Source organism: Haliaeetus leucocephalus, unplaced genomic scaffold (assembly GCF_000737465.1).
Source record: "Haliaeetus leucocephalus isolate CR32 unplaced genomic scaffold, Haliaeetus_leucocephalus-4.0 Scaffold450, whole genome shotgun sequence".
In the NCBI taxonomy this organism is placed as follows: Eukaryota; Metazoa; Chordata; class Aves; order Accipitriformes; family Accipitridae; genus Haliaeetus; species Haliaeetus leucocephalus.
The window spans coordinates 2,500,454-2,523,951 of record NW_010972886.1 but is presented as its reverse complement, the minus strand read 5'-3'; the positions used below and the strand labels follow the sequence as shown (position 1 = coordinate 2,523,951).

Genomic DNA, 23,498 nt, shown 5'->3' with positions numbered 1-23,498 from the left:
CTTTTTCCATGTATTCTACACGCGAGTATCTGAAGGAAGGTTGTAAATCTTGACACAGTGAATTTTTGATTTTACAACAATATTTTTCTGTCTTGGGCTAACCACCATTAGTTGCCAAGTCTCTAACCTTCATCTGCCCACACACACAAATTTCTCAGTTGAATAAAATGGCTAGTACCTTGTTTGGGACTGTAGGCTGAAACCAAGGGAAACTGTCCGCTCAGGTGGGTAACCATCCTGTCCTGCCATGAAGACACCAGCTGTATCATACAAGGGCCAAATGAGTCCTTCACGCTTCCCCCCGAACTCCCTTCCCTGGGTGCTATAGTAGGCAGAGGCGATGGGCAGCTCCTTCTTCTGTGTACTGGAGGACTTGGAAACCAGTGCCCAGAAGATTTGTTGATGTTAGTGAAAAACTGCAAGGCAGTAGAGCGCACACAGTTATATGAAGGGGGGGCTGCAAAGGTAATTTGGCTGCTCATCACCTCAAACCATTTTACCATCAGGACCGCAAATAGATTTTGGGATGCCATTTTTGCACTAGACTGGGTTTTTCTCTTGAACCTCGGTTCTTCTTTCTTTCTGCTTTTGAGGGTTGATTCTAAAGCAGCCTGAGAAAATCTTCCATTCTTCTAATTTGCCTAATGTCAGCAAGATTTTATTACTTCAAACCCTTTTATTTAAGAATCAAGAGGAAGGGTTAAGGGATAAAAGCCTAATTGTACTAATACTTCATATAAGCTTCAGATATAAGCATCGGTGTGCTTGTCAGGATAGAGTGTGGTAGAACTGGGACAGCTTACCAAAAAGCAGCAATGCTCTACAGAAGTGAGGTGAGAAAAATTCCATATGGGAGAAAAAAAAGAATGAAAAACTGGAAATAACAGTGCAAACTCAAATGTATTTTACATAACTTTGGTCCATCCTCACTCACATTGAGGTCAACTATAGACTAATTGGTGATACAAAGTATGTGTATATGTAAACACCTTTATGTAATATTTTTCCTTCTCTGTTTTTCTGGTTTGCATTTTACTTATTTGTTTGTTGTTTTGCTAAGGACAAGGCTCTAGGGCACTAGTTACTTTGTAAGAAATACAGAGCTGGGCATGTAACCCAGGTGTACAGTCAACAGTTGAGTGAATCTGCTTCTTTTGGATTTACACTACTTTGAGGAAAAATCCTACAGGCAACATCTCTCTCTGTCTGAACTGCATTTGAACAATCAAGGGCTATTCAAAGTGCTTTACGATGGGTTCTCCATGGATACCTAATATAATTTCTTTTCAGTACGATATGATCATTAGAATAGGTTTTCAAAAAACTGTTTTTACAGAAAAAGATGGCTTAGGCAAACAGTGGCACAAGTAAAAGGATGTATCATAAAAGCTATCCAAGAGAGGGCAGTTTGATCTACTCTCACCACATTTATCATAAACAGTAAAACTATTTTGAAAGTTGTTCCTTCAAATTCTCCTCATACCCAGCAGTCACATGCAAAATTCTATGATGCATCCACATTTTCACTCCGATCATAAAAAATGAAAAGCAAAATTGAAAAAAATTGCTACATCACTTCATATGCAGGAAATCTGTGGAACTAACCAGTGTGTGTAGACAGGCATATGAGCCCTAATTTATTAAGTCACTTAAGGAACCATCTATGTAAACAGCTCTGATGACCCCACCACACCATACGCAACCTTAAGCATATCCAGGTGCTTTTCTAGATTTTGGCACTTAGCACTGAAGAACTTTGCAGATAAAATTTAGGCCTAGATACTATTATGCAGCTGCACCAGAGTAACAATTCTTTCTTAAAACCAAACTTTCTAGGAAAAGCAATATTTTGGCAGTGAGGAAAGAGATGAAGGAAGATGCACATGCCTTCGTCTCTCTTTCCCCACTATTAACTATATAGCAGTCTTTCAATTCTCAGTTTCGAATTTCTGATATGACTTAGAAGTATTTCTTTGGTTGTTCAACTCACCGTCCTTCTAGCAAGATGGTTTGATTCCCTCTTTCCAACAGAGTGTACAAATGGGCCAATTCTGTTCTCTTTTATCACAAACTTGATTGTTTCATTCTTTTCTTAAACCTACTCATCTTCACAGCACACAGAAATCCAGTGAATATAGAAATGTGCAAGGAAGTGTTCCAAGGAACTGAATTATAAGAAGTAATAACTGTTGCACAACTGAGATGTGTCAAAAGGAAAAATGAATCTTTCTCCTGCAACCATGTTGTGTATCTAACAAAATGCGATTTAATTATGACCCAGACTCTGCTAATCTTACACATATTGAATTGCCCTTTATTCTGGGAATGATCCTGCCTGTTGTAACTCTTGTTCCTTACCTTGTACGGACTACTGTCCTACTCCAGAAGTAAACAGAGCTGCTGAAATCAATGAAGCATCCCATAGAGATAGTATTGATTCTGAGCACATGTGAAAAAAAGGGTTTGCGCTTCAAGGATGAAATGTCAGCCGCAAGAAAATCAATAAAAGTTTTGCAAGTGATGTCAATGAGGTCAAAACATCACTCATAGCATTAGTTCATATGACAAAATATGCACAACTTTAATACAGTTGCAAACTAGATTGCATTTGAATTATTGATTAAGCAGGCTGTATTTTAAGACCAAATGGCAGGTGCCTGAAAAATGTGTAGTGAAATATGGGCATATTTGCAGAGAAAATTGAAAAGACCAAGAAGTCCACATGTTATACAAGCTCTGGCAGAAACACCAGAAATTAAATTGAATGTATTAACTTACCAGTAGAGAGTTTTCGTTATTTCTTTTGCTTATTTTGTCATGTAGGGCTGCTTGACATCCCACTTGTTTTCCGCACAATTTTTCCTTTGCTTTTCAGTAGCATACTTGAATTAGATAAAATGTGTTTGTTGGAGGATGTTTCCCTAATTCTTAATTTGACGGGAACAGCAGCAATGCTTTTGGCAGTCAAGTCTTTACTTCTGTTGTTGTAGCAGACCTAATGTTCTCAAAAGCCAAATCTTGCAGACAGTTGTTCTTTCCTGACCTCTCTTTAGCATTGCCATTGGGCACAAAGAAACTTTAAGTCTTCTATTGTGCTGCTCTTAGTGGTTAAGTGCCCTTTTCTCTTATAGACAAGACTTGGAGCAAGAACCCTGCCAAACAGAGATGCAGAACTAAAGGGATGTCTTCTCTTCCTCTAATTTCTCCTTTGCTTGAAAATCCAAACTTTCTGATGCTGACTTAGCTCAAATTAATCTAACAATTTGGTTAGTTAATAATCTACCTGACCTGGCTATAGACTATTTTAACAAATTAGTTGATAAGCTAGCTAGTTGATAACCTAGTTAGTTAATAATCTAGCTGAGGCAAATCCTTGGCTTCTGGATTTAGCTTCCTTTTCTGTCCAATGGCATTTTGCATGCTGCTTTTGCCGTGCTCCCCTGTCACAGCAGTCACAGGAAACAGCACTGGGATCTGTACAACAGTTTTATACTTCTTCTCACTGTTTTTCTGGCGCAGAGTTTGGGGTGTGTCTTTCTAGGGATCTGTGCTGAACTGGCCTAGCATGACTGAAAGCAAACTACCCTGAAGGCAGGGCATGGCTGGAAGCAAACTACCCTAAAGGCAGGCACTTGAGCTCTAGCCCACGATGCTTCTGCTTGTTGGATACCCACCGGACCCCCTCCGTTTTTTAGAGAAAGCCTTTCCCTGTGGGACCCTGGGGCGGGGAGCCAGGCTAGGGTCCCTGCTGCTGCTCTGGGGTCAGCAAAGGTGCTTCACTCCTCTTCTCACCCAGGAAGGGGAAAGGGGCAGTGGGGAATGGGGACTGGGGCTGCATCCCGCAGAGCCGCAGCCACCAGCCCTGACACCGCTTTGTCACCCTTAGGGAGGAGGAGGAGGAAGAGGAGGAGAGGGAGAGAGAGGAGGTGGTGAAGCTGCTGAAAGCAGCAAGGGAGAGGAGGGAAGAAGGGAGATGATCGCTGGAGATTTTCTTTGCTTTTTAATTACGCTCTGCTCTCTCATCAAGGCTGTAGTCACACTAAACCTTGTTTTGTGCACCTTTCCCCACCTCCAGACGTTGGGTCAGTGTCCAGCTAATGTTAAAGAAACTGTAAATATAATCAGTGGTTGCTCAAGTTCCCTTTTGCTTCCTCAGGGGATTGCCACATTTGTTGGAGCAAAAACATTGAGCAGGACTGCACCGGCTTCCTATTCAGTGAACATGAGTGCATTACCCTCCGTGCGAAAACGAGCTGTAGCACTGTGTAGCACAGAATCGTGCGCATAGCTACTTGACACCACATAGCCCATAAGCAAAGAAAGCAATTCAACTATTCTCATGTGCTTGTGAACAAGGCCTCAGGAGACAGCCAGAAGAGGACTGAAGAATAATACAAGCTGTTGTGATGCTAGATTTGTAAGTTACTCTCCCCTCTCAAAATCCAGCCAGTGTACCCAGGTGCTCCCAGGTGGTGCCTGAGAAGAGGAGGCTTTGGGGGCTTCCACAACTCCCCGGTCTTAGTAGAGAACAAAAACTAAGACTCATTTTTGAAACAATACATAGATACCATCATTTATTAGGTATAATAAGCATAATGAAAAGATTTATGATAATTCTTTTCCTGAACAGATAATATTACACAAAGAATTGCAAGCCATTTTATACAAACTGCTTTCTCAAATCTATTTCATTTTAATTTCCTTCCAAGTAGGAAACATCTTCTTAATGTATTTGCAAGTTCTTGTCTAACTATTCCCTCCCCATTGGTCTGATTTCTCATTTCTCATGTTTACTGATCAAAGTTAGAAGACACTCCTAAAAGTGAGTGGAGTTAGCTGCTTCAAAACAACAAGTTAAGTCCTGTGCCTTGATTAATTTTAGCTACCCAGAAGTTTTTCACTAAAAAAATTTTCTACCTCTCACTCTTTGCAGTAAAGAATACTTGGCAGGGCACTTTTCATAAAGTATGCATAGTTACAAAATTGCAGATATGTTACAAGCTAATAATCCTCTGTAGCTAAGGATTTCGATCAGACTTCTTTTTCCATATAGCGAAATTATCCATTTTTTCACTTAAGAGAAGAAATGGAACATTATAAAGTTAGGATTAACAAGGCAGAAACCAGCAGAGTCTTGAGTATATTTCAATATATCGAGGCTTGCAGCACTGTGGAGTATAAGATACTGAAAGGTGGTTTATGATGTGATTTTCTCCATAAGAGCCTTAGTATGAGATGGTAAGGGGTATTTATGCATTTTACAGTTATGTACGACAATATACGCTTCCCACTTTTAAAATACTTACAAACAGCAAACCAATGAAAAAGGGGCCTTTTAACAAATGTTTGATACCTACACTCACACTGCTCCAGCTCAAATTCTGATGTGTGGGGGAATCATACCTCTGCTTAAGTCCTTCCTGACCCTTCTATGCTGGATAAAAGAGCTGGACCACTATAACAGAGCTTTTTAATGCCATAGATTTTGATATAGTGGATAAAAGAGGCAGATGCCCATGAAGAAAGCCACAGGAGGAGCCTCTTCAAACCAGGTCTGTAGGTTGCAGGGGTGGTTTGAAGTCGCCTCTGCTCACTCTGTGGTGGCCCCAGTAATGGCATGCCAGGATTTTTAAGGGTTTACTGATGGTTCTTGCTTACTCTTACAAAAATTTAGAAATAAATACTTACATTCCACATGGATGGGTAAAAGTCAAGATGCTGGCTTTGGTAGGGGGCTTCCTCTTGTCCTTTTCTTACCCTGTCCCTATGGCTTAAGTGAATGAATGAAAAATGAAAGCAAACCTATGAAGTGCTGGCTGACTAATTTACTACTTTGGCAGTCAGTGGATAAAGGTATTTGCCTTCTTGAAAAATTTGCAAAATCTTCAGGTTAAAGATGATACCTACGAAATAGGATTTTTGTGAGCTGCTTTCCTTCAGGAAGATGATATTTGTTGTTTTGTTTATTGGCCATTTGAAAAGCTTTTCTGAATTTAATTAGAAATATGAATGCATTTAAGATGCAATGGAATCCACATACACCCCAGTCATGGGAATGAATGAGGAAACACAAGGTTGTTTTAATGTTTAGACTTTATCTAACCAACCCACATCAGATATGAAGGTCCAAAATAGAGTAGATAACTTTATTGCAGAATGTCAGTACCATTTTTCTACACGCATTTGAAGAGTTTCCAGCCTTTTCTACAAACATCTGATGATGATATTCTGGAAAACATAGCTCGTCTGTCAGATATCTCTGGAATATGAACATATTTTTCCTGGTGTTTATGGGGAAGAGTAAAAATATGTGGGCTTCACATTACCCAAGATCTGATCTTCATAGTTAGGAAGGCAGCAGAAGAAGAATCCCAAGCATATTTCCATAATGGCGGTGGTCCAGCCAAAGCCGTAGGCCCAGCTGAACATATTGATACCCGTCATTTCAATTTCAGTTGAGAACTTCACTGGATAAATGACCAGGCCCATGACAGAGAACACAGCTGAAGAAACAGGAGAAAACAAAAAATGGTTAAGCTAACACCCATCATGTTGCCTGCCTCCATAATTTAGCTATAGCTAAACCCACCCATGTTTTGGAGGATTTGAAAATCGATCCACTGCCATGACAGACTTTACGTTATTTTTCACAAAGAGCTCAAGTGCACACAGGCAAAGACTCGGGTATAGAATCAGCTGAGGGAAATACCAGTTCTAGTACGGATAAACCTGCACAAGCTGAATTTGACTTCATATATTGCCTTACCAGCGACAAAAAGCAAGCCTCCAATCCCACGTATGAAGTTGAATCGAAGTGTGTCAATGGCAAACGCTATGATGGCCAGAGCAAAACAGATGACTAGAAGTATAAAGCCAACCAGGTATGTGGCAGCAGCAGCTCTTCCCCAAGCTGAAATCAGAAGTAAGATACATTAGAAAAGAACAAAACAATCCCTTGCGGTGTTTTTCTTTGGCTTATAATGAAAGGCTAATTTTAAACAAATGTGAAAAGAAGGTCAACTGCCAAGAAGCAAAGCATGGGAGCTTTCTCTCCTCTCATAGGTGAACATTTTAGTTCCACAAGGTATCATTTGCTAAGTGCAGAATGCATAAAAAAGCCAGATTTGACCTCTTGTACAGAATGCAATGGGGCTTGCATGCAAGCTTCCTCTTTAGATTTAACAATTAAGAATTGAGATAAAAATTACTGTAAAGATGTAAGAATGGACACTCTCCTTCAATAACAAATGTCATTACCTCAGCAGATGCCATAAAACCAGCAGCACTTTGCATGGACAAGGAGAATTAGACTGTGCTTGAAACTAATTAAATTCTTCCTTTAAAAAAAAGTGTTTAGACAAGTACTACCACTCTGGCATGCAAATTTAAGGGTATGGCAATAGTCCATAAATGTCAAAAATCTGTGGCTTCTGCCTTTTCAGCCTTTGCTTAGCTCTGTGTCCTAAATGCAACTAAAGATTTGCAATCTGTTTTGCAGGGAAATTAGACCTCTGCTTTTGATCCAAAGTCAGAACCATTTCATTTTTAAAAGCTTGTTCAGGATATTAGTACTTTCATTTTCAAATTATATAACTTCTATGTTACAACATGTTACAGCAAAGCATATTGTGTTGGCATAACAACTGGAAAAAATATTATTTATTCAATATTCTAAGTCTTGAGGGGCAACTACTGCTCAAAGAGATCAAAGTGTCTCCTCTTCTGAATGTAAAAAGCCCACTTTGACACTTTTTAAATTGTGTATGTAGATGGAGCAGGCAGTTAAAGTCTGCTGGACATCTACAGACTTCACACCCTCACCTACACTATGTGTTTGTAAGGTGTCAGCTTCTAACCAAATATATACAACAGCGGTGCCAAAAAATTATCACAGCCCAAACAACCCTGTCGATAATTATAACTCTACTTAAACACAGTGCACACTGTTCAGTAAAAGTTCCCTCTGGAACTGAGTAAGTTAAGATTTTTGATACCCAGTAACTTGCCAATTTGTTTGCTTCGAGCATGCAAGTAATAAAATGCAAAGTGTCCTACCTTCCCCCTGGCCAGTGTCGGGTAGGCATGAAAGCCACCATCCTGTCTCTGGTGAGTGACACCTTGGTGCTCAACCTCTCTTCACCCAGGCCCCACACCACCTCTGCTATTAGACTAGGAAAATGGATCGGGATTTTCCAGCTCTACTTTTCTTCCCATCAGCCCATCAAAACCAATTTCCCTTTTTGTTTGCTTTTCACACACCCCCCTGCTTTATGATCCCTGCTCCGTTCTAGCTATTGCACTATATTTTCAGCTTTATGTTGTGTCCTTTTTCTTCCTTATGCCAAAAAGTTTCTGTCTGCTTATAGGGCTTTTCATCTGTATTATTTTTCCTGTAAGCAGGCAGCTGCCTGAGAAGACTGACAGGGACAGCAAAGATGTGCCTACATCTCATTTTCTAGCCTGGTATTTTAGCCCAAACCCTTCTCTTGGGGAGTTTACAGGAGGCTCAGTGGTAGAGTATGCAATGTGGAGGCACAGGTGGGAGGGCAGCACCTCAGGCAGAGTATCAAAGGAAACAGCCAGGAAGAGGAATTTCTCGTACTGCCGCAGCTCAATTTACCTTGTTGAGGAGGGTCCCGCTCCCAGCCTTTCTGCCACCCCTCTAAAAGAGCAAAAAAAGGGGGCACCTGGCCATAAGAGAAGTTGCTCAGCAGTGGTGACCTCACTGCTCTTTGATACAGGAGTTATAACTCCTGGCAGAAGGGTGAAGTGACAAGGACATCTAGAGGTGATGTATTTTGTTAGGTGCACAACTGGTTGTGGTTAGATGCAAAACTCCTGGGCAAAGGGGTGTCCTTTCCCAGGGCAGACTCAGAGCTCCGCTGCCTGCCCAGGAAGTGCTGAGGCACCATGAGACCTGGGGGTTTCCTCTCACCCGCTGCCACCACCACTGCCGTGGGCAGCAGATGTGTGTGAGGTCTGCCAAAGCTCAGCCGTGCGTCCCAAGAGCAGCTGATGGCAGAGCACCTTCCCCCGGGCTGGGAGCATCGCCTGGGATGGGGGCTCAGGGGGTGGTGCCTGGTGGCCACAGCCCTGTGCGGTGTCACCTTGCCCATGCCACCATCTCCCTCCTCCGCCAGGCTCGCCCAGGTGTTTTTCCCGAAGTAGCGTTACAAATGCTGTGACTGTATGAAAGCAGATTGGGTGCACACCCAGCCCGCCGGGCATTGGTTGTATGGCAAGAAGAGACATGCTTGTTGCAGGATGCTTACATCTTGAGGAGACATTGCTTAATCACCTAACAGCCAATTTTGTGACTCTCACTTCTACAAAAGAGAAAAAAAAAATCACTCAACATTGGAAGAAAACCAATAGGCAGCTCAAAGTAAAGCAATGGGATTGCATGGAAGAGTCACTACAGGGTTTTTTTGAGGAACGGTACCCTGACTTCATCTGTCCCTTACAAAAAGTAGCAGTTATCAGTAGTCTAAGACCACAGTGGGCAAACACCTTACCTTTCCAGGGTAAAAGGTAGCAAAAGCTTTGTGTAGGAATAATTGCAACTGTTTCGATATCTGAGATGTTTATTTTTCTTTGTGCCAGCCAGGAGCACTAGAGTAGCTTAGTGTCTTTACCAATAGAACTAAGACTTATAATTTCTTAAAAATGTCAGAATTATAAGAATTAAATTGGTCATAAAACACTGACAAGTGAGTGGCTAATCTGGTCCCAAATATTTTCTTATCTTCCAATGTTGTGGGGGTTCTTTTTTCTTTAACATAAAGCAAAAGCATAAATAAATTGTTCTAACTGCAAAGCTTTTTCTCAAAAATGTGAACTCCAGGCCAAAGGATCATCACAGGTCCAACACCAGCTCAAAGTACACATGACTCTAGAGAGAGGGCAGTTGAAAGCTGAAAGGATCTAGTCCACCTGTCATCAAAGCAAAAATAGAAACAGAGGGAGCAGCAGGTTACAGAACATCAAGCTGAGTCTGCAAAAATATTCAGCAATTTGTGAGATTTGTTTTCTCAGCCACCAAAAATGGCAGTGACGTTTTGGCTGCTTAAGAGTTAAAATGTGCTTGTTAGAAAAGAAATGTGTGTTTATGCAAGAGTGTCCTTGAATACCAGCAGGATCCTGTAACACTTTTAGTGCAGGTCCTATTTCTCCCTTTTCCAGCTACTCTATCAGCTGAAAAAACGCCAATGAACACTATGAAAGAGTTTGTAGGAAGCTACACACCATCCACTATTGAAAACTCCTTCTAGCTGGCAATTTTCTGAGTAATTTTGTCTTAAAACAAGACCTTGCTCCCCCAAACAGGCAAAAGGAACCCATGTTTTCATGCCTATCTCAAGCAGAGAAAGGACAGTGCCTCTATTTACAGTGTTCTGTATGTCAATCAGCAACGATTTGTGAGAGTCCAGACTACCCACAGTGAATGCAGTAATATGTGACTACTGGAAAAAGGAAAATAAGTGCCTGCCTTCTAAAACTCCCTGCTATGTGAGAAGACCCCTGAGCTAATCTAGAGACCAGAAAGAGCCCACCCATGTCAGTACAGAGCTCACTGTAGCTTATGAGCAAGATAATTAATTGAGACAGTACACAATAATAACAGCAGCTTTGTTACTCTGCTATTAAAGCTAACTCCGTTCAGAGGTAGCATGACTACCTCTTGTATTGCACCATCTAAACACATTCTGAATAGCCTATTGTTGACTGCAGCCATTGGGAAACTGATGGACTTCATTAGAGATCTAGGACTAAGAGTGTCTCCAATTTCCTGCCTTTCTGATTTTACTCCCTCATGCGTTTTCCAGTTTGCAAAAGTGTAAACACTCTCTGTGCTTCACACATAAGGAAATAAACTTCCTTGCTCAGCAGTAAGTTAAGCCAAAACTTTGAATCGCCAGATTCAGTCTTTCCTTAGCCTGCCGTGATTCGTGTTCCAAACGGTGCCTTCAAAAAAGAGCTGTCATGCCTTGAAAATAGCACGTGAAGTCTACTTCCCGCATGACAAATACAAATTTCTGTGTTTCTTCTGTATGTGGTTCAAAATGTGGGAAAACATTCACAATGATGTTTTCATGTTTTTCTTGATCTGGTACCCCCAAACCACATGAACTACTGAGTCTCTCTCTTTGGGTGACATTTTCTGAAAGCAACCCCAGAGAGTCCAGAAGCACTTCTCCTGGCCTAATCAATAAGAACATACTTCTACAAATTCCCCCCTGTCTTGAAGCTAAATAGACAACTAGCACTGGAAAGAAAAACAAATGTTTATTGCCAGCTCGCAGACACCAACAATTATCTACAGGTTCTTGCTGACTGATCATTTTAACACATCAGCCACTGCAGTGAACTATGCAGCAGTTTTAGGAAGATTAGTTTTAATGCAAAAGAAACGGGGAGGGGGTAAAAGAAAATGTAACAGACTAATATTTTGCTCTGTTATCCTTCATACCACCAAGGGAAAGAAACACAAACCCTGCAGTTCTAGCTCCAGCCTTGCAAAGCAATTCTTACAAGAACTGAAATCTGCTGTGGTGATGATTCATCTCTGTGTTGTATGTAATAAGAATGTTTCTAGGCTGAGTTTGCAGAGCTCAACCTGTTTTACGTCTCTCTGATTAAAGGGAAAGAGCATTATTTTGGAAATAAAGCTGAACTCACTTAGGTTTCTCAACCTGACATTCTTCATCAGGGTGTGGTGAACTCTGCAGAGCACATGCTTCACTTTGAAGAGGAACTGCTTTGGCCAGGTTTTATCCATTTCATTTTGGTTTGTTCTCAAGAAAGTTTCCACGTGAAAGTAAGCATGTCTGCAGCAGAACGTGTGTTCTCCTTAGCTTGAATCTTAAGATGGCCCATCAAACTCATTAAGCTACATCTCAATTTATCAGCCAAAGGGTTACGAGCTGTTGGTGTATATGCAAGTCACTGTCATCCAGGGCTCCAGATTCCCTGTGTTATCTGTGCAACACTGGACAGTGCAAAATCCTGTCTTCTGGAAATCACAACTCTGTAATATGCCAACTACAGGAAATTTTTGTGCTTTTTTTGAGAACAAGTGAACATTGAAATGTCTGCAAGTGTTTGTTGATCACTTCAGCTGGCATTGAAATACCAGTGTGCTTGTGTTTGTATACAGTCAAGATAAATCAGAAACCACTAAAAGCAGCTTCTTATGAATAAACTGTGTGTGCAGACTGAAAGCTATTGACTGAAAATAATTTCCAAGGAAGGCTATACAAATGGAGAAAATCACATGTAGGTTATGGATAATTTATGAACAGAATAAAATGAGGAAAAAATATCAAAGGCATGATTGGATGTGTATTATTCTCTGAGCTTCTATCTTCATTGTGTCTGGATCATTCTTAAAAATTGCGTTCTCTGAATATCTTTCCCATACTGGAGTCAATACTGGATGTTTTTCTTTGGGTTTTTTTTGTGTGAGTTTATATCATTTGGAGTGGAATACAAAATTTTTGTCCTTCTGTTTGGCATCCTTTTTGGTAACTCCATTCTTTTTCCCTTAGCATTACTTCTTTAGAATTCATAGGCAGTTAATATGGATTTCTCATTTAATAACAGAGTATTATGTCATAACATGCAAGCCATTCTCATGTGAGCAGGAACCAGCCTTTAACTTGCCACTACTTAAGAGACAGCCATGGAAGCAGAGAATGATCTATTTAGGTTCACAGTAAGATAATGTCATTGCAAAAGTTTCTCTGTGATTAGTAGCAGCTGCCATATAAATGAGAAAGGATTAGGACTTTAGGACAATTACCGCATAATAATGATTTCAGTATAGTTACACGGCAACATAATAATGACAACAGTAAAGAACAGAACATTAATGCATAGGCCATCTATCAGTAAAACACAGTATATATTAGCAGAAAGCAGTGTCTTGACCATAGCTTAGTGCTAAAGTGATAGCTCAGTTTGGCTTGGTGGACTTTAATTCCTTTAAAGAAAAAGCCTATTCATTCCCCACCACTGACTTCACTCACAAACATATACAGGCAAAGCCTCCATCCAAGGCTTTATGTACTTCTGCAAACCTCTTCTCTTACTGAGGTAAGCAATTCAACTTAGAAGCTATTCCGACTTGAATTTGAGGGGAGGAGCAGTTACAACTTGAGGGAGTGGTTCAAATTCATCTCATCATAAGCCCAGGCATGTACAAGCTTGACTTAGAAGCTGGCTTCTGCAAATCTTGTATTAATGAGGGCTGCTCCCTGATACTTACTTGGCGCTAGGGAGGCAGAAGTGGCAGAGGGCGTAGAGTCATCATCAAAGGGAGCACCAAGGGAGTAAGTTAGCTATTAAAACTAATGTGCACACAGTGCCTCAAAATTAAAGGTTTCCTCATGAGAGAGTCAGGGAGTACCCCTATCTCACATTATCTTCAGAAGCAGTTGCATACATTGAGAACATCTCAGGATTAAAGCCAGTCTTATACACTTTAATGCTATAACATTTTTTCCTCCTATTTTTTCCTATTTATTTTCAATTAAATCAGGATTACTTACACTTGCATGCGTATATGGGGGATTGGAGGGTCAGATAAATAAAACAGGTAAGGTATTGATTAATCAGTACATACACATAAGCTCGATTAATCAGAGTAGCAAGATGTACCTGCTCCCTAACTAGCCCTGAGTTAAAGGTGTGTTAAAATATTTAATGTGAATTAAACAAAATCAACTTCCATGATAACACAGGCTATGAACTAGGACCTTTAATCAAAACAGCAGAGTGGAATCTTTCCAAAAAGCTCTTTTTATGTTTTACATTCCCAGGGCCATTTGAGGCTGAAGAACACTGAATTTACATCTCATTTCCATGTGCACCAAGTATTCTCACTCTTGATCTGCAGTTTTCATGCTGCGAGCAATCTTTGTGTTGAAACCTTGCTGAAAGTCGTCTTTTGCATTAGGGAGTTTGTCTCTGATAGAGAACAGCTGTGAATCTGAATCTACTTTTCTGTTAGAAGCAAAATTTTACCATTTGCAAAAGAAAAACCCCAACATACAAGCAGAAATGGTACTTTGTGCTCATAAAATACATCATAAACTCTATTCGTCTTGTGAATGAAATAGCTTTTACAACGTATCCTGAAAGTCTTCATCACTTGCTGCTTATTGCTGATGGGGTTGTTACTGAACTGCACAGAGACTTCCTATGTTTGGGGCCTGATTTAGGCACAGTGTGCACAGTCAACTTAATAGGTGACATTAGATGTCACCTATTCATTTTTGTCACCTATTCAATTGCAGATTAGTACTTCAGCAGGGCTGTGTGTGATCTGAATTGTTATTTAGTACCAGTAGAAGGAAGCTAGAAACCTCTGGGACATAGGCTACCATCATCACTCCACAAACTACCTTGAGTTCCTGGGAATTTTTGACTGATGAGAGATTTTGTAATGGTACTTGACAAAGAAGAAACATGGCATTACAATACTCACTGACTCAGTGTGTTCAAGATTGCTCAGAACAACACAAGCTGTCAGTGAGAAGTGATATGGAAATGTGAAAAAACAGTATTTTGAGAGTTTTGTTTCTTTTTCTGCATAACTCCTTTCCTGCTTAAGTAACCTGACTGTTTAACCCTACAGTGGAATTCAAAATCCATCTTGCATCCCTTATCACTGTTCAGACTATGGAGAGGTTATTATAGCCCTACTGTATCAGATTACCTCAATAAACTAGAGGAAGAGCTGAGGTGAGGAGAAATGAGAGTTTAGCCACAAGTTTCCACACATTTTCAGCAGAGATGCCTCCTGTGTGTGTGAGTGAATGGTATCCTCTCAAGGACTTAAGGTCCTGATGACGCGAAGTGTTGAGGATCTTCACTAATTCCTCAACACCAGCAGTTCACATCTCCTGATGGGGAGATGAGAACCCTCCACACGATTGCTATTTTTCCACCCAATTTAACTCTAATTATTAAAGGACGGTTGGATAATAAACAGTGGGATGCCATCTGCAATTGCTCTCTGTAGAGTTAATTGCTGAAGAGCATAACTATTATTTAGAAAAGAGTCTGATTAAATGAATGTGCCACTAAACATATAAAAGGACAAACGCTAAAATTACAAGGGAAAGCATGTTAACGATCGCAGATGAGGAATGAAAATTGCCATGGTAATTAAATGCTCTGGGCTTGATTCCCTTCTCTTATACCTCTTTAGTAACAACAGAGTGTCTCCTACAAGCTGGGGAAAAATCGAATTTGTTCTTTCTTTCTTTCTTGCATCAGAGTTCCTTAAATATGCAGTTGTTGTGATATTTTCATTGCCATATACATTTAATTGAGCCTGTATTTTCTAGCATTCTAAGTTTTGAATAATGATTGAATATTCTATGTTATTAAGTTACTAATCTTGTAATCTCCTTTCTCACTGGTTAGTCCCAGGTAACGTTACACTTTTAGGAGACTGATGACTTAGGAAATGACGTACATCTCTATACACTGTCATTAAAACTACTGGCAATCACCATATATAAATATAACAGTATCGTGCTACGATGCAGCAGGAACAGCAACAAGCTTTTGTTTTCAGTTCACCTGGTGTCAAAGGAGTCAAGGTTTGCACCTATAATCCAGGCAATACACAGAGCATAGAGCTGGGCTCCATCCTGGGCTCTCTCATGGGCTTCCTCAGACTGGTCTGAAACCTCCCCAGCCTTTGTTTCCCAGCTGCAAGGACACTTTTCCAAATCTACTTGAATTTTACCAGATTCTGGAAGCCTTTACGTGCAGAACCTTGACTTCAGGGAAAGTATGCAATAAAGGCCCTATGACTTGAGCTGGTGCCTGCTTCAAAAGCACAGTTACTTGTCTGCTTCATTTCTATTCCTACATGCAGACACCCTCAGATGGCAAAGGGCCACCGGGACAGCCTGCTTCTCCTCCCAGGCCCTGCCGAGAGGGGCTGTCACCCAGCCCATCCCTCTGGAAATATCCCCATGTCACTCTGCTCAGGGCGGTTGCTTCAGCTTGAGGCAAGTGAGGGCTTCCCCACACCTGGGATTAGGTGCTGGTTGTCAGCTGTGATGGGAACACGGGGGAAGGCAAAACAGTTTTACGTAGGCAGCATGGCAGCGAGTTGTCTGGTCTGTCCTGTGCCCCGGGTATGATGAGTCACTGGTCTGCCGGAGAAATTAGTTTGCCAGAGCAAGAGCTGCGGGGCCAGCAGTGCAAGGCCAGTGGTAGTTATAGTACCAAGAGAGGTCCTTTGCTGCTTGGAGATTGATCCCGACCAGACCGTGCACCTCACTGTTGTATCATTAGCTGGGGATTTTTAGCAAGTGATTTCCATTTTGTTATCCCTCCAGAATAATAAACGGTGCTTCATCATAGCAAAAGATTCCCCGGACTTAAGAGCCTGATATAGGCAAAACAGGGAAGAAAATCTACTCACCAGTGGGGTTCTTATGAGACAAAAGCAGAATATTTCTTTCCTCTTGAGGACATTACCTTTTGTAGCATTCCCTTCTTTCACTTATCCTGTAGACATACTCATCTGCTGCCATATTTGAAGTACTTTTTAATATAATCATACTATACTAACCATCCTATCTTGCAGTATTGCATTAATATTCATGGACCTAATAAAACTAGAATGAGCTAGAACATAGTTACCCATTATTTGCTTGGAAGACAAGGTGCAGGAAGGTGTCCTTTCCAGATGGCAAAATCATTCATCCCTCCACTAATCTCCACAGCCACTAAACTCTCCACACATCCAAGGAAAAGGCTGTAACTGAATGCTATGATGAGAAAATAACTGAAGATCTGGATTCCACTTGTCATGTGAAAATGCCTTTTTCTGATCTTTTTCCCCAAGATCTCTGCTTGCCCATGCAAGTGAGCTGACCACTTCAACCTAAATTCAGAGCTTTAAGCTTGCAGTTACTTTGATGGCAGCATCTGCATGTGGAAGAGCTGCAGGGCCAGGTGGAACATAAGATGGGACAAGTATAGCCACGAGTTTTTCATCCTATTGTGCATCACATTGGGACTAATAAAATAAAATCAGTTATTTTCCCCCAACCAAACCCACACATGTTTAAACATCTTCAAAGCCTGCAGTGGAATAAATTACACACTGAAAAAGTGTCTTAGGTCTGCAAGATACACCTTGTTCAAGAGAAGTTATATAGCCAAAAATCAAGGAAAACAAAGGAGTGCTGTGCCAGCTTTATGAAGGGATTTAACCTCTGCGTTTTCTTTGCAAGCTCAGCCAGGTCCCAGGCAGATGCAGTCCATATTGTACCCATTATCTATCCATACAGTCTTGTCTCTGTCTTTGTAAAGGTTCAAGCATGTTATGAGCTTGAGACCTTTATTTGTTCCAAGTGCCAGAACATGGCAGAGCTACAGTTTGCATCTCTCAGTCCCTCATCCTAAACTCCATGCATTTTGAGTAAGTGTCCTAATGCACTAGATATTTTTTTCCTAGAAAGTTCTATTTAATTGAGCTAAATATGCTTGAAAAGCAGAAGACTTCTGATAGATTCTAGATGAGTGTCATATGGTTAAAGCAGAAGTTCTGAACTCTTGGAGAAGATAACAGAGTGTATAAACTCTTCATATTCTCACTTTCCACAGAGTTCATAAACTTTGCAAAAGACAAAGGATGTGCAGATGCTTTCACAGAAGATAACTGCACCAGTGGAGTTATTCTACTGACTTTCTGAAAAAAAAAAAAAAAAATTGTACAGGCCTCTTGTCTTCCCTGTGAGGTTTTATTTCTGCCAGTTTAAGCAACCAGAGACTCCAAACTCCGCTGGTGCAACCAATGAAACATTCAACCTTCTTCCCTTCCAATCTGACTGACCTCAGTAATGTTGGGTTTCTGTCTTCTGTCTGTGCATGTACATGTTAAGCCAAACGACAGACATTCATGGGGAATTACAAACATTGCATGTGGAGAATTTGATTTGAATTTGCATATTGTATTGAACAACTTGCAAGACCATTACAATTATATCTAATCGTGATAGGATGAAGATATCTGTAGTGGATTCAGATAGCTACACTGTCCAAGTCACTTTGAGAATATTTGCTGGCAGCTGCTGGGGTACACATGCATATCATGTATGTCAGTGAAACCATCCCCGCAGGAAGACCAAATTTCAGAACCTACCCAGCCTTTGGCAGATTAGGCAGGGAAGCTGAGAGTAAAGCCCAGAGGAAACAAGATGGGAAGTGTGGAAGAGAGGGGGGAAAGAAAGAGTTAATCTCAGGAAAGATGTAAACCACTTCAGTCCTTTCTGTTTACATCATGTCTTTTGTCTCTGTGCTCGGGAAGGCTGTAATTACACTTTGTTTACCCAGCACTGTGTTTAGCTTGGCACACGACAAAGTTAAACATCCCACAGAACATGATGCTGAATGCTTGTTTTCTATGACCTTTCTGGAACAGTGTGGGTAAATGTAAACCCAGAAGTATTAAAACCCTGTGTTTCACACTCATGCAGGTAGAATCAGGCTCAACACAAGACCTGGACGCTCACAAGTGAGATGCTGTCTCATGGCCTGGTCTTTTGGGTGGAATCCAAGACCAGCATCAGGCACCTGCACCCTGCATGAAGAAAGGCAGGAGCCCCAGAAGAAAAATCCCAACCCCCACACAAACTGAGCAAGGACAGAATGACAGGAAAAATGGAGGACAGGATTGGACCTGAACACATCCCACCTCTGGAGAGAAGGTGCCTGAAGGAAGCGGCTGGAAAGGATCCAGACAATGACATGAGTTTGCATCCTTAATGGTCATGTCTACAGCCCTCTTATGGGTCAGGGGTAACCCACCCCTGCAGTGGCTGAGATCTACATTGTAATGGCATAAGCTTGCAGAGGCAGAAGCATGGCAGTGCAGTCCACTGTCACTTGGCCTATGCACACATTTTTTACATATAGTCTTTACAGCTTCTCCCACTGGCTAAATGACTCTGTTGTCCCAGACATATCTTCCTTTTCCACGTGGAAGTTTTGTCCAGGAGGATTTTGAGGATTTGCTTGGGTTTTCTGGGTATTTAGTAAGCTTGAAGAGGTCCCATGAAAGATGCATGCCCATTGAGATCATAATGCAGTCATGCAGCACATGAACAGTGTTTCTAACGCTTTCAGAAGCATCAGCTGACTCTCCAATGTACACACTGGAGAATATTCTGCATGTGTATATTAAATCCAACATTTCTGTGTTAGAAGTGCTGGACTTATTGTCGGTGTGATTCATGGTAACCCCACACATTGCAGGATAGTCCGCGTAGAGGATGACCTCCCTGGTTTATCTGTAGATGCTGTCCACTGGGAAACCATGCATACAACTGCAGAATTTAAGCAAGTTAGAGTGAGGCAGGATAAGGAAGGAAGTAAAATGCCGAACAATTGTGTTGGACCTGGAAGCATGGTGAAACTTCTCTTGTATTATCAAGAGAAGCAAGGTGAAACTTCTCAGTATTTTCTCTCCAGTTAAAGTTGGCATTCATGACACAAATAGGGCCTAACCTGGAGATCTGGAGGAGGGCTCACTGTTCATGGAAACTCAGGACTGAGAAGCCCTTTGCTAAGCACCATCATCGCTTTCCCGCTCTCCATTGCCATGTATCAGAGGCCAATTTACTGGCTCGATCTATGCCCAGCCACACAGCTGATGCAGGAGCTCTGAGAGCAGGACTGGGTGTGATGCTTAATGGAGACGGTCTTGTCCTGGAGCCCTATGCTCACAGAGGCCTGCTACAATTACCTTGTTACAGCTTAATTTTGAGCACAGAAGGTAGAGTTTGACCGTATATGATAAACTTTCAGGAACAATTTTGAAAAGCTGTAATAAATGACCCATAAGATTGCTTCTGCAAGTGTTTTTACACTCATTTTCAACAAGGGCAGCTGAGATTCTGAGCCTTAGAGAAAATGTTCTTCCTTTTAATTTGAATTAGCTTGAACTTTCCTCCTGGCTCTAGGCTAGCAGCCCATCACCCACAATAAATTGTTTTGGACCATGGCCAATAGTGGATATATACAGAAAAAAAAAAAAAAAAAAAAAAACGGAGCACACCTAGAGCGATCCTTCTCTTGGCCTATTCTTCCAGACTCAGTGGTTTACATCTTTTCAAGCTGAAGGTTGCACCTGGGTCAACATGTTTAATAGCATACTTAACCAAAACTCAGTACAAACAAGAAATCCTTTCATCTTTTAAAGCTTTCTTTCATAATCACAAGGAGAGTCTTTCACAGGACCCACCTACCAGAGCAGTTTCAGGGCAGGATTCTGCAACCTTACACTCCCTGGGAATATCTTCCTACCATCTTACATTTCTACCTTCCCTTTTCTTGCTGGCACTCAGGACTGGCTTACCACACCAATGCCAGGCTTACCCATGCAACTTGCTGTTTGGACATTCAATCAGCAGTAGCTGTTAAGTTTTGGAAAGCAGTGGTTAGTGATAAGAGGTTACTAGCTTCTGCTAAGAGAGGAACAAAACCGTAAATGCTGTAATATTTTCTGCCGTGGTACATTACCATATGTGGCATTTTGTACTATGCAACCCACCATCTAAAGCAACCAGGTTTCTTTCTGCACAGGGCTGAGGGCATTTTTCTTCTTCATCCTGTTAGTCAAAAGCCTTGATGTGTCTAAGTGACAGTCCCTACTGCCCATAACTTCATGTATAAATGCCAGATGCTGGGCGATCTGGTTAGGAGAGCTGAGGGAAGATAAGCTCGGAGATGTGACCCCCTGCTTCGGAGACTGCTCCCCGCCACCCTCGCAGGCACTTACCGTAACCCATGAGGGACTCGCAGGTCCATTGCCCACCCTGATCAGGCCTCCTGCAGCTCTCCCATAACGACGCTTGGTGCACGTAGGGCAAGGTCTGCGACTCCAGCCAGCCCCTGCCCGCCAGCGCAATGATACCAAAGATGACGCCTATGCCCAGGAGCAGGGGTAGGATCCACCTGCACCGCGTGTAGTCGAGGCCGTACTTCACCATCTTCCAGGGCAGGGGGAGGCTGGTGGGACAACGATGGCCGTCACTGCCACCGACTCAGCGACGTGAAGCAATGGGTGCTTCTGCAAAGCCAGCACCGGTACCTACAAGCGCGTGTGCAGATGCTTGAGAAAAGCTTTTTAATCAGGAGAGGGCACAGCAGGGAGGGAGGAAGGGAGCTCCACCTAGATTCAGATGAGTAAGAGCTGCCGCTGAGAAATAACCAGTTGAGCTGGGGAGAAGCAGTAAGGCTGGGTTTATCTGTGGAATCCTCTCTGCCCTGCTGACTAGGTAACAAATCTGGTGCTGTTTACCCTCGGCATTTAACACTTTCCTTCCTGCCACTCCCCACCAGCAGGAGCATCTCACAGCTGTGTTTACGTCTTTCTATCTCCTAAGGGATTTGCATTATGGCAGTTCCCACAAGCCAGGGAACTATTTGCATTAGAGGGTGGTTGATTCTGAAACTTGCCACCTGGAGGCTGAAAGCTGCCTTTCTTGGATTCCACTTAAAAATAAAATGATACCTTATTTTTTACAATTAAAAAAAATTCCCCTAGCTGCTATTAAAGCTAGGACAATAAAGAACATGTGACTGCCCTCCCTCCCCCTTTTGGGACATAGCTGCAGGGAAGAAAAACAACCAGCAAAGTTTATCATTAAAAATATAGTACGGTCTGGATATAGCCTTAGTGGGAGAACAAAAACTGAGCTTTGATTTGACCGTGCCTTACAAACACTCCCTGCGCGTGGCTGGGGCTGTACGTGCACTGCCCGGGGCCTGTCAGAGCCTGTCTGCAACGTGCTGTGAGAGCAATGCAGAGATGAGCCATCACCTCGCCATGCCCCGGGAGGCCACCCCGCCGACCACGGGGCAGAGTTTTCTGTCTGCCAGCTCAGAAGCGATACAGCCATGTTTGTAGCGCTCCCCCTTTGAACTAACAAACACGTGCTACAACCTAGTATTTTGGTAGGGCCCAGATGCCTTTACATCTGGAAGCAGCTGCACCCCTTGCAGATCAAAGCTGTTTTCCGCGAAACATGGTTAAGCACAGAGGGTGCAAAGTATCCTTTGCTCTCATGGTGGATTTTGTCAGGAGGCTGCGTCCGAGTGCTGACCTCATTTACTCACAGAGATTTGCTACCCTGTTGCAGCATTCATGGTGAAATGTGACACACGTACTGAACTGCAAACTCCATAGCATTTTTCTGAATTAATATTAATAAATCAATAATGGCCCAAATAAAAGAAATTAATAATTTACATTGAATTGATACACTGTACAGGGGAGTGCCTGAAGAGGCATTGCGCTTGCAGAGACCCAAACTGGAACATCCAGAGCAATGAGCTGCAGCACCGTGAAGAGGTGGTAGCTCTGCCATGAAAGCAATTTGAAAGGGTTAATGCGACACCGTGCCTTATCTCTAATCAGAGACAGTTTATTAGCCTGGTGGTAGATTAGCAGTGGTGTGGCTGCTTTGCCTGGAATTCTCCAGCCTGCAGCAACCTGCCAGCAGCAACCCCGTAGTACAGACACTGCCCAATATCCCTGTGGTTGTGAGAGGTCCCTCAGAGGAGATCAACAAGGCTCTGTGAGAGCAGGAGACATTTTTACAGGTTTGGTTATTGAATTTGAATGTCGCTGAAAGCAAAAGCCAACTATGCAGACACCTCAGCTGCTGTTCTGGGTTGGAAATAAGGGACAATCTCAAGTATTTTTTGTAAAGTACACCTTAGAGAACAACCGTTTCCTTAGCGTATTATGTATCTTCCCTTGTAGTCCACATTTGTGCTATCCACAAATTCAGTTATCGTTAACCTAAATATAATCTTTGAAGTGCTATTTACCAGTTCTATAACACTGCAGTATATAATTTTTTATGCATGAGTTTAAAAAATATTTACATTAAAACAAATACCGTTTGAAGCTCACCCTTAGTGCAATATGCTGGTACCCGCAAGCTGTCCAAGTCTTTACACATATTCTTTCTGTTGCCACAGCTGAGGTAGAAATGGGCACAATAAACTCCAAAAGATTAAGAGAACACGGATTTGGATATTAAATGTTTTTTAAAAATGGCTTCAGAAACACTCATGCACGTGGCCATAAACTGTAGCTAAGCTGTCACTCAGCTGTCTATATCCAGTCTCTTGCCAAGTTTCAATCCTTCACAAAGTTACAGTTTTCTAAAAGCTCAGCCTTTTTTTCTTTTCTCAGAGAAAATAGCCAAATCAAGTTAAAGCAATTTTGTAGCTGAAATCCAGTATGAAGTCAGGCACTGTTAGGTATTTGAGAGCCAATGTTTATTGAGGAATAAAATCCTCTTCCCTGCTTTTTGAATGCTCAGCCATGTTTCAGGTTTTTATTTATGACTGAAGGATTTGTCATCAGTTTTTGTTATAACTCACTTGTGGACGAATGCCATATTGTCACAAATGTTAGCATTTGCGAGATGATACCACAGAACACATTATCA

The 23,498-nt window shown here is 41.8% G+C and overlaps 1 protein-coding gene across 1 annotated transcript; it reads right to left on the bottom strand.

Moving 5' to 3' along the window:
• Positions 1-6,127: 6,127 nt before the first annotated feature.
• On the bottom strand, positions 6,128-21,126 carry LOC104836209 (p53 apoptosis effector related to PMP-22-like). Its single transcript, XM_010574637.1, has 3 exons — positions 20,813-21,126; positions 6,767-6,910; positions 6,128-6,503 (listed from the first exon to the last, which is right to left on the bottom strand). Exons 1-3 carry the CDS (start codon positions 21,021-21,023, stop codon positions 6,289-6,291), a joined length of 570 nt encoding a protein of 189 aa, XP_010572939.1. The 5' UTR covers positions 21,024-21,126; the 3' UTR covers positions 6,128-6,288.
• Positions 21,127-23,498: the final 2,372 nt, after the last annotated feature.

Excerpts from the sequence above, each read along its gene's own strand:
- LOC104836209 (XM_010574637.1), bottom strand. The coding sequence starts at position 21,023 with ATGGTGAAGTACGGCCTCGACTACACGCGGTGCAGGTGGATCCTACCC. Across the intron at positions 6,911-20,812 it reads CGAGTCCCTCATGGGTTACG|CTTGGGGAAGAGCTGCTGCT; the intron begins GTAAGTGCCTGC and ends TTCTGATTTCAG. Across the intron at positions 6,504-6,766 it reads AGGCTTGCTTTTTGTCGCTG|CTGTGTTCTCTGTCATGGGC; the intron begins GTAAGGCAATAT and ends CTGTTTCTTCAG.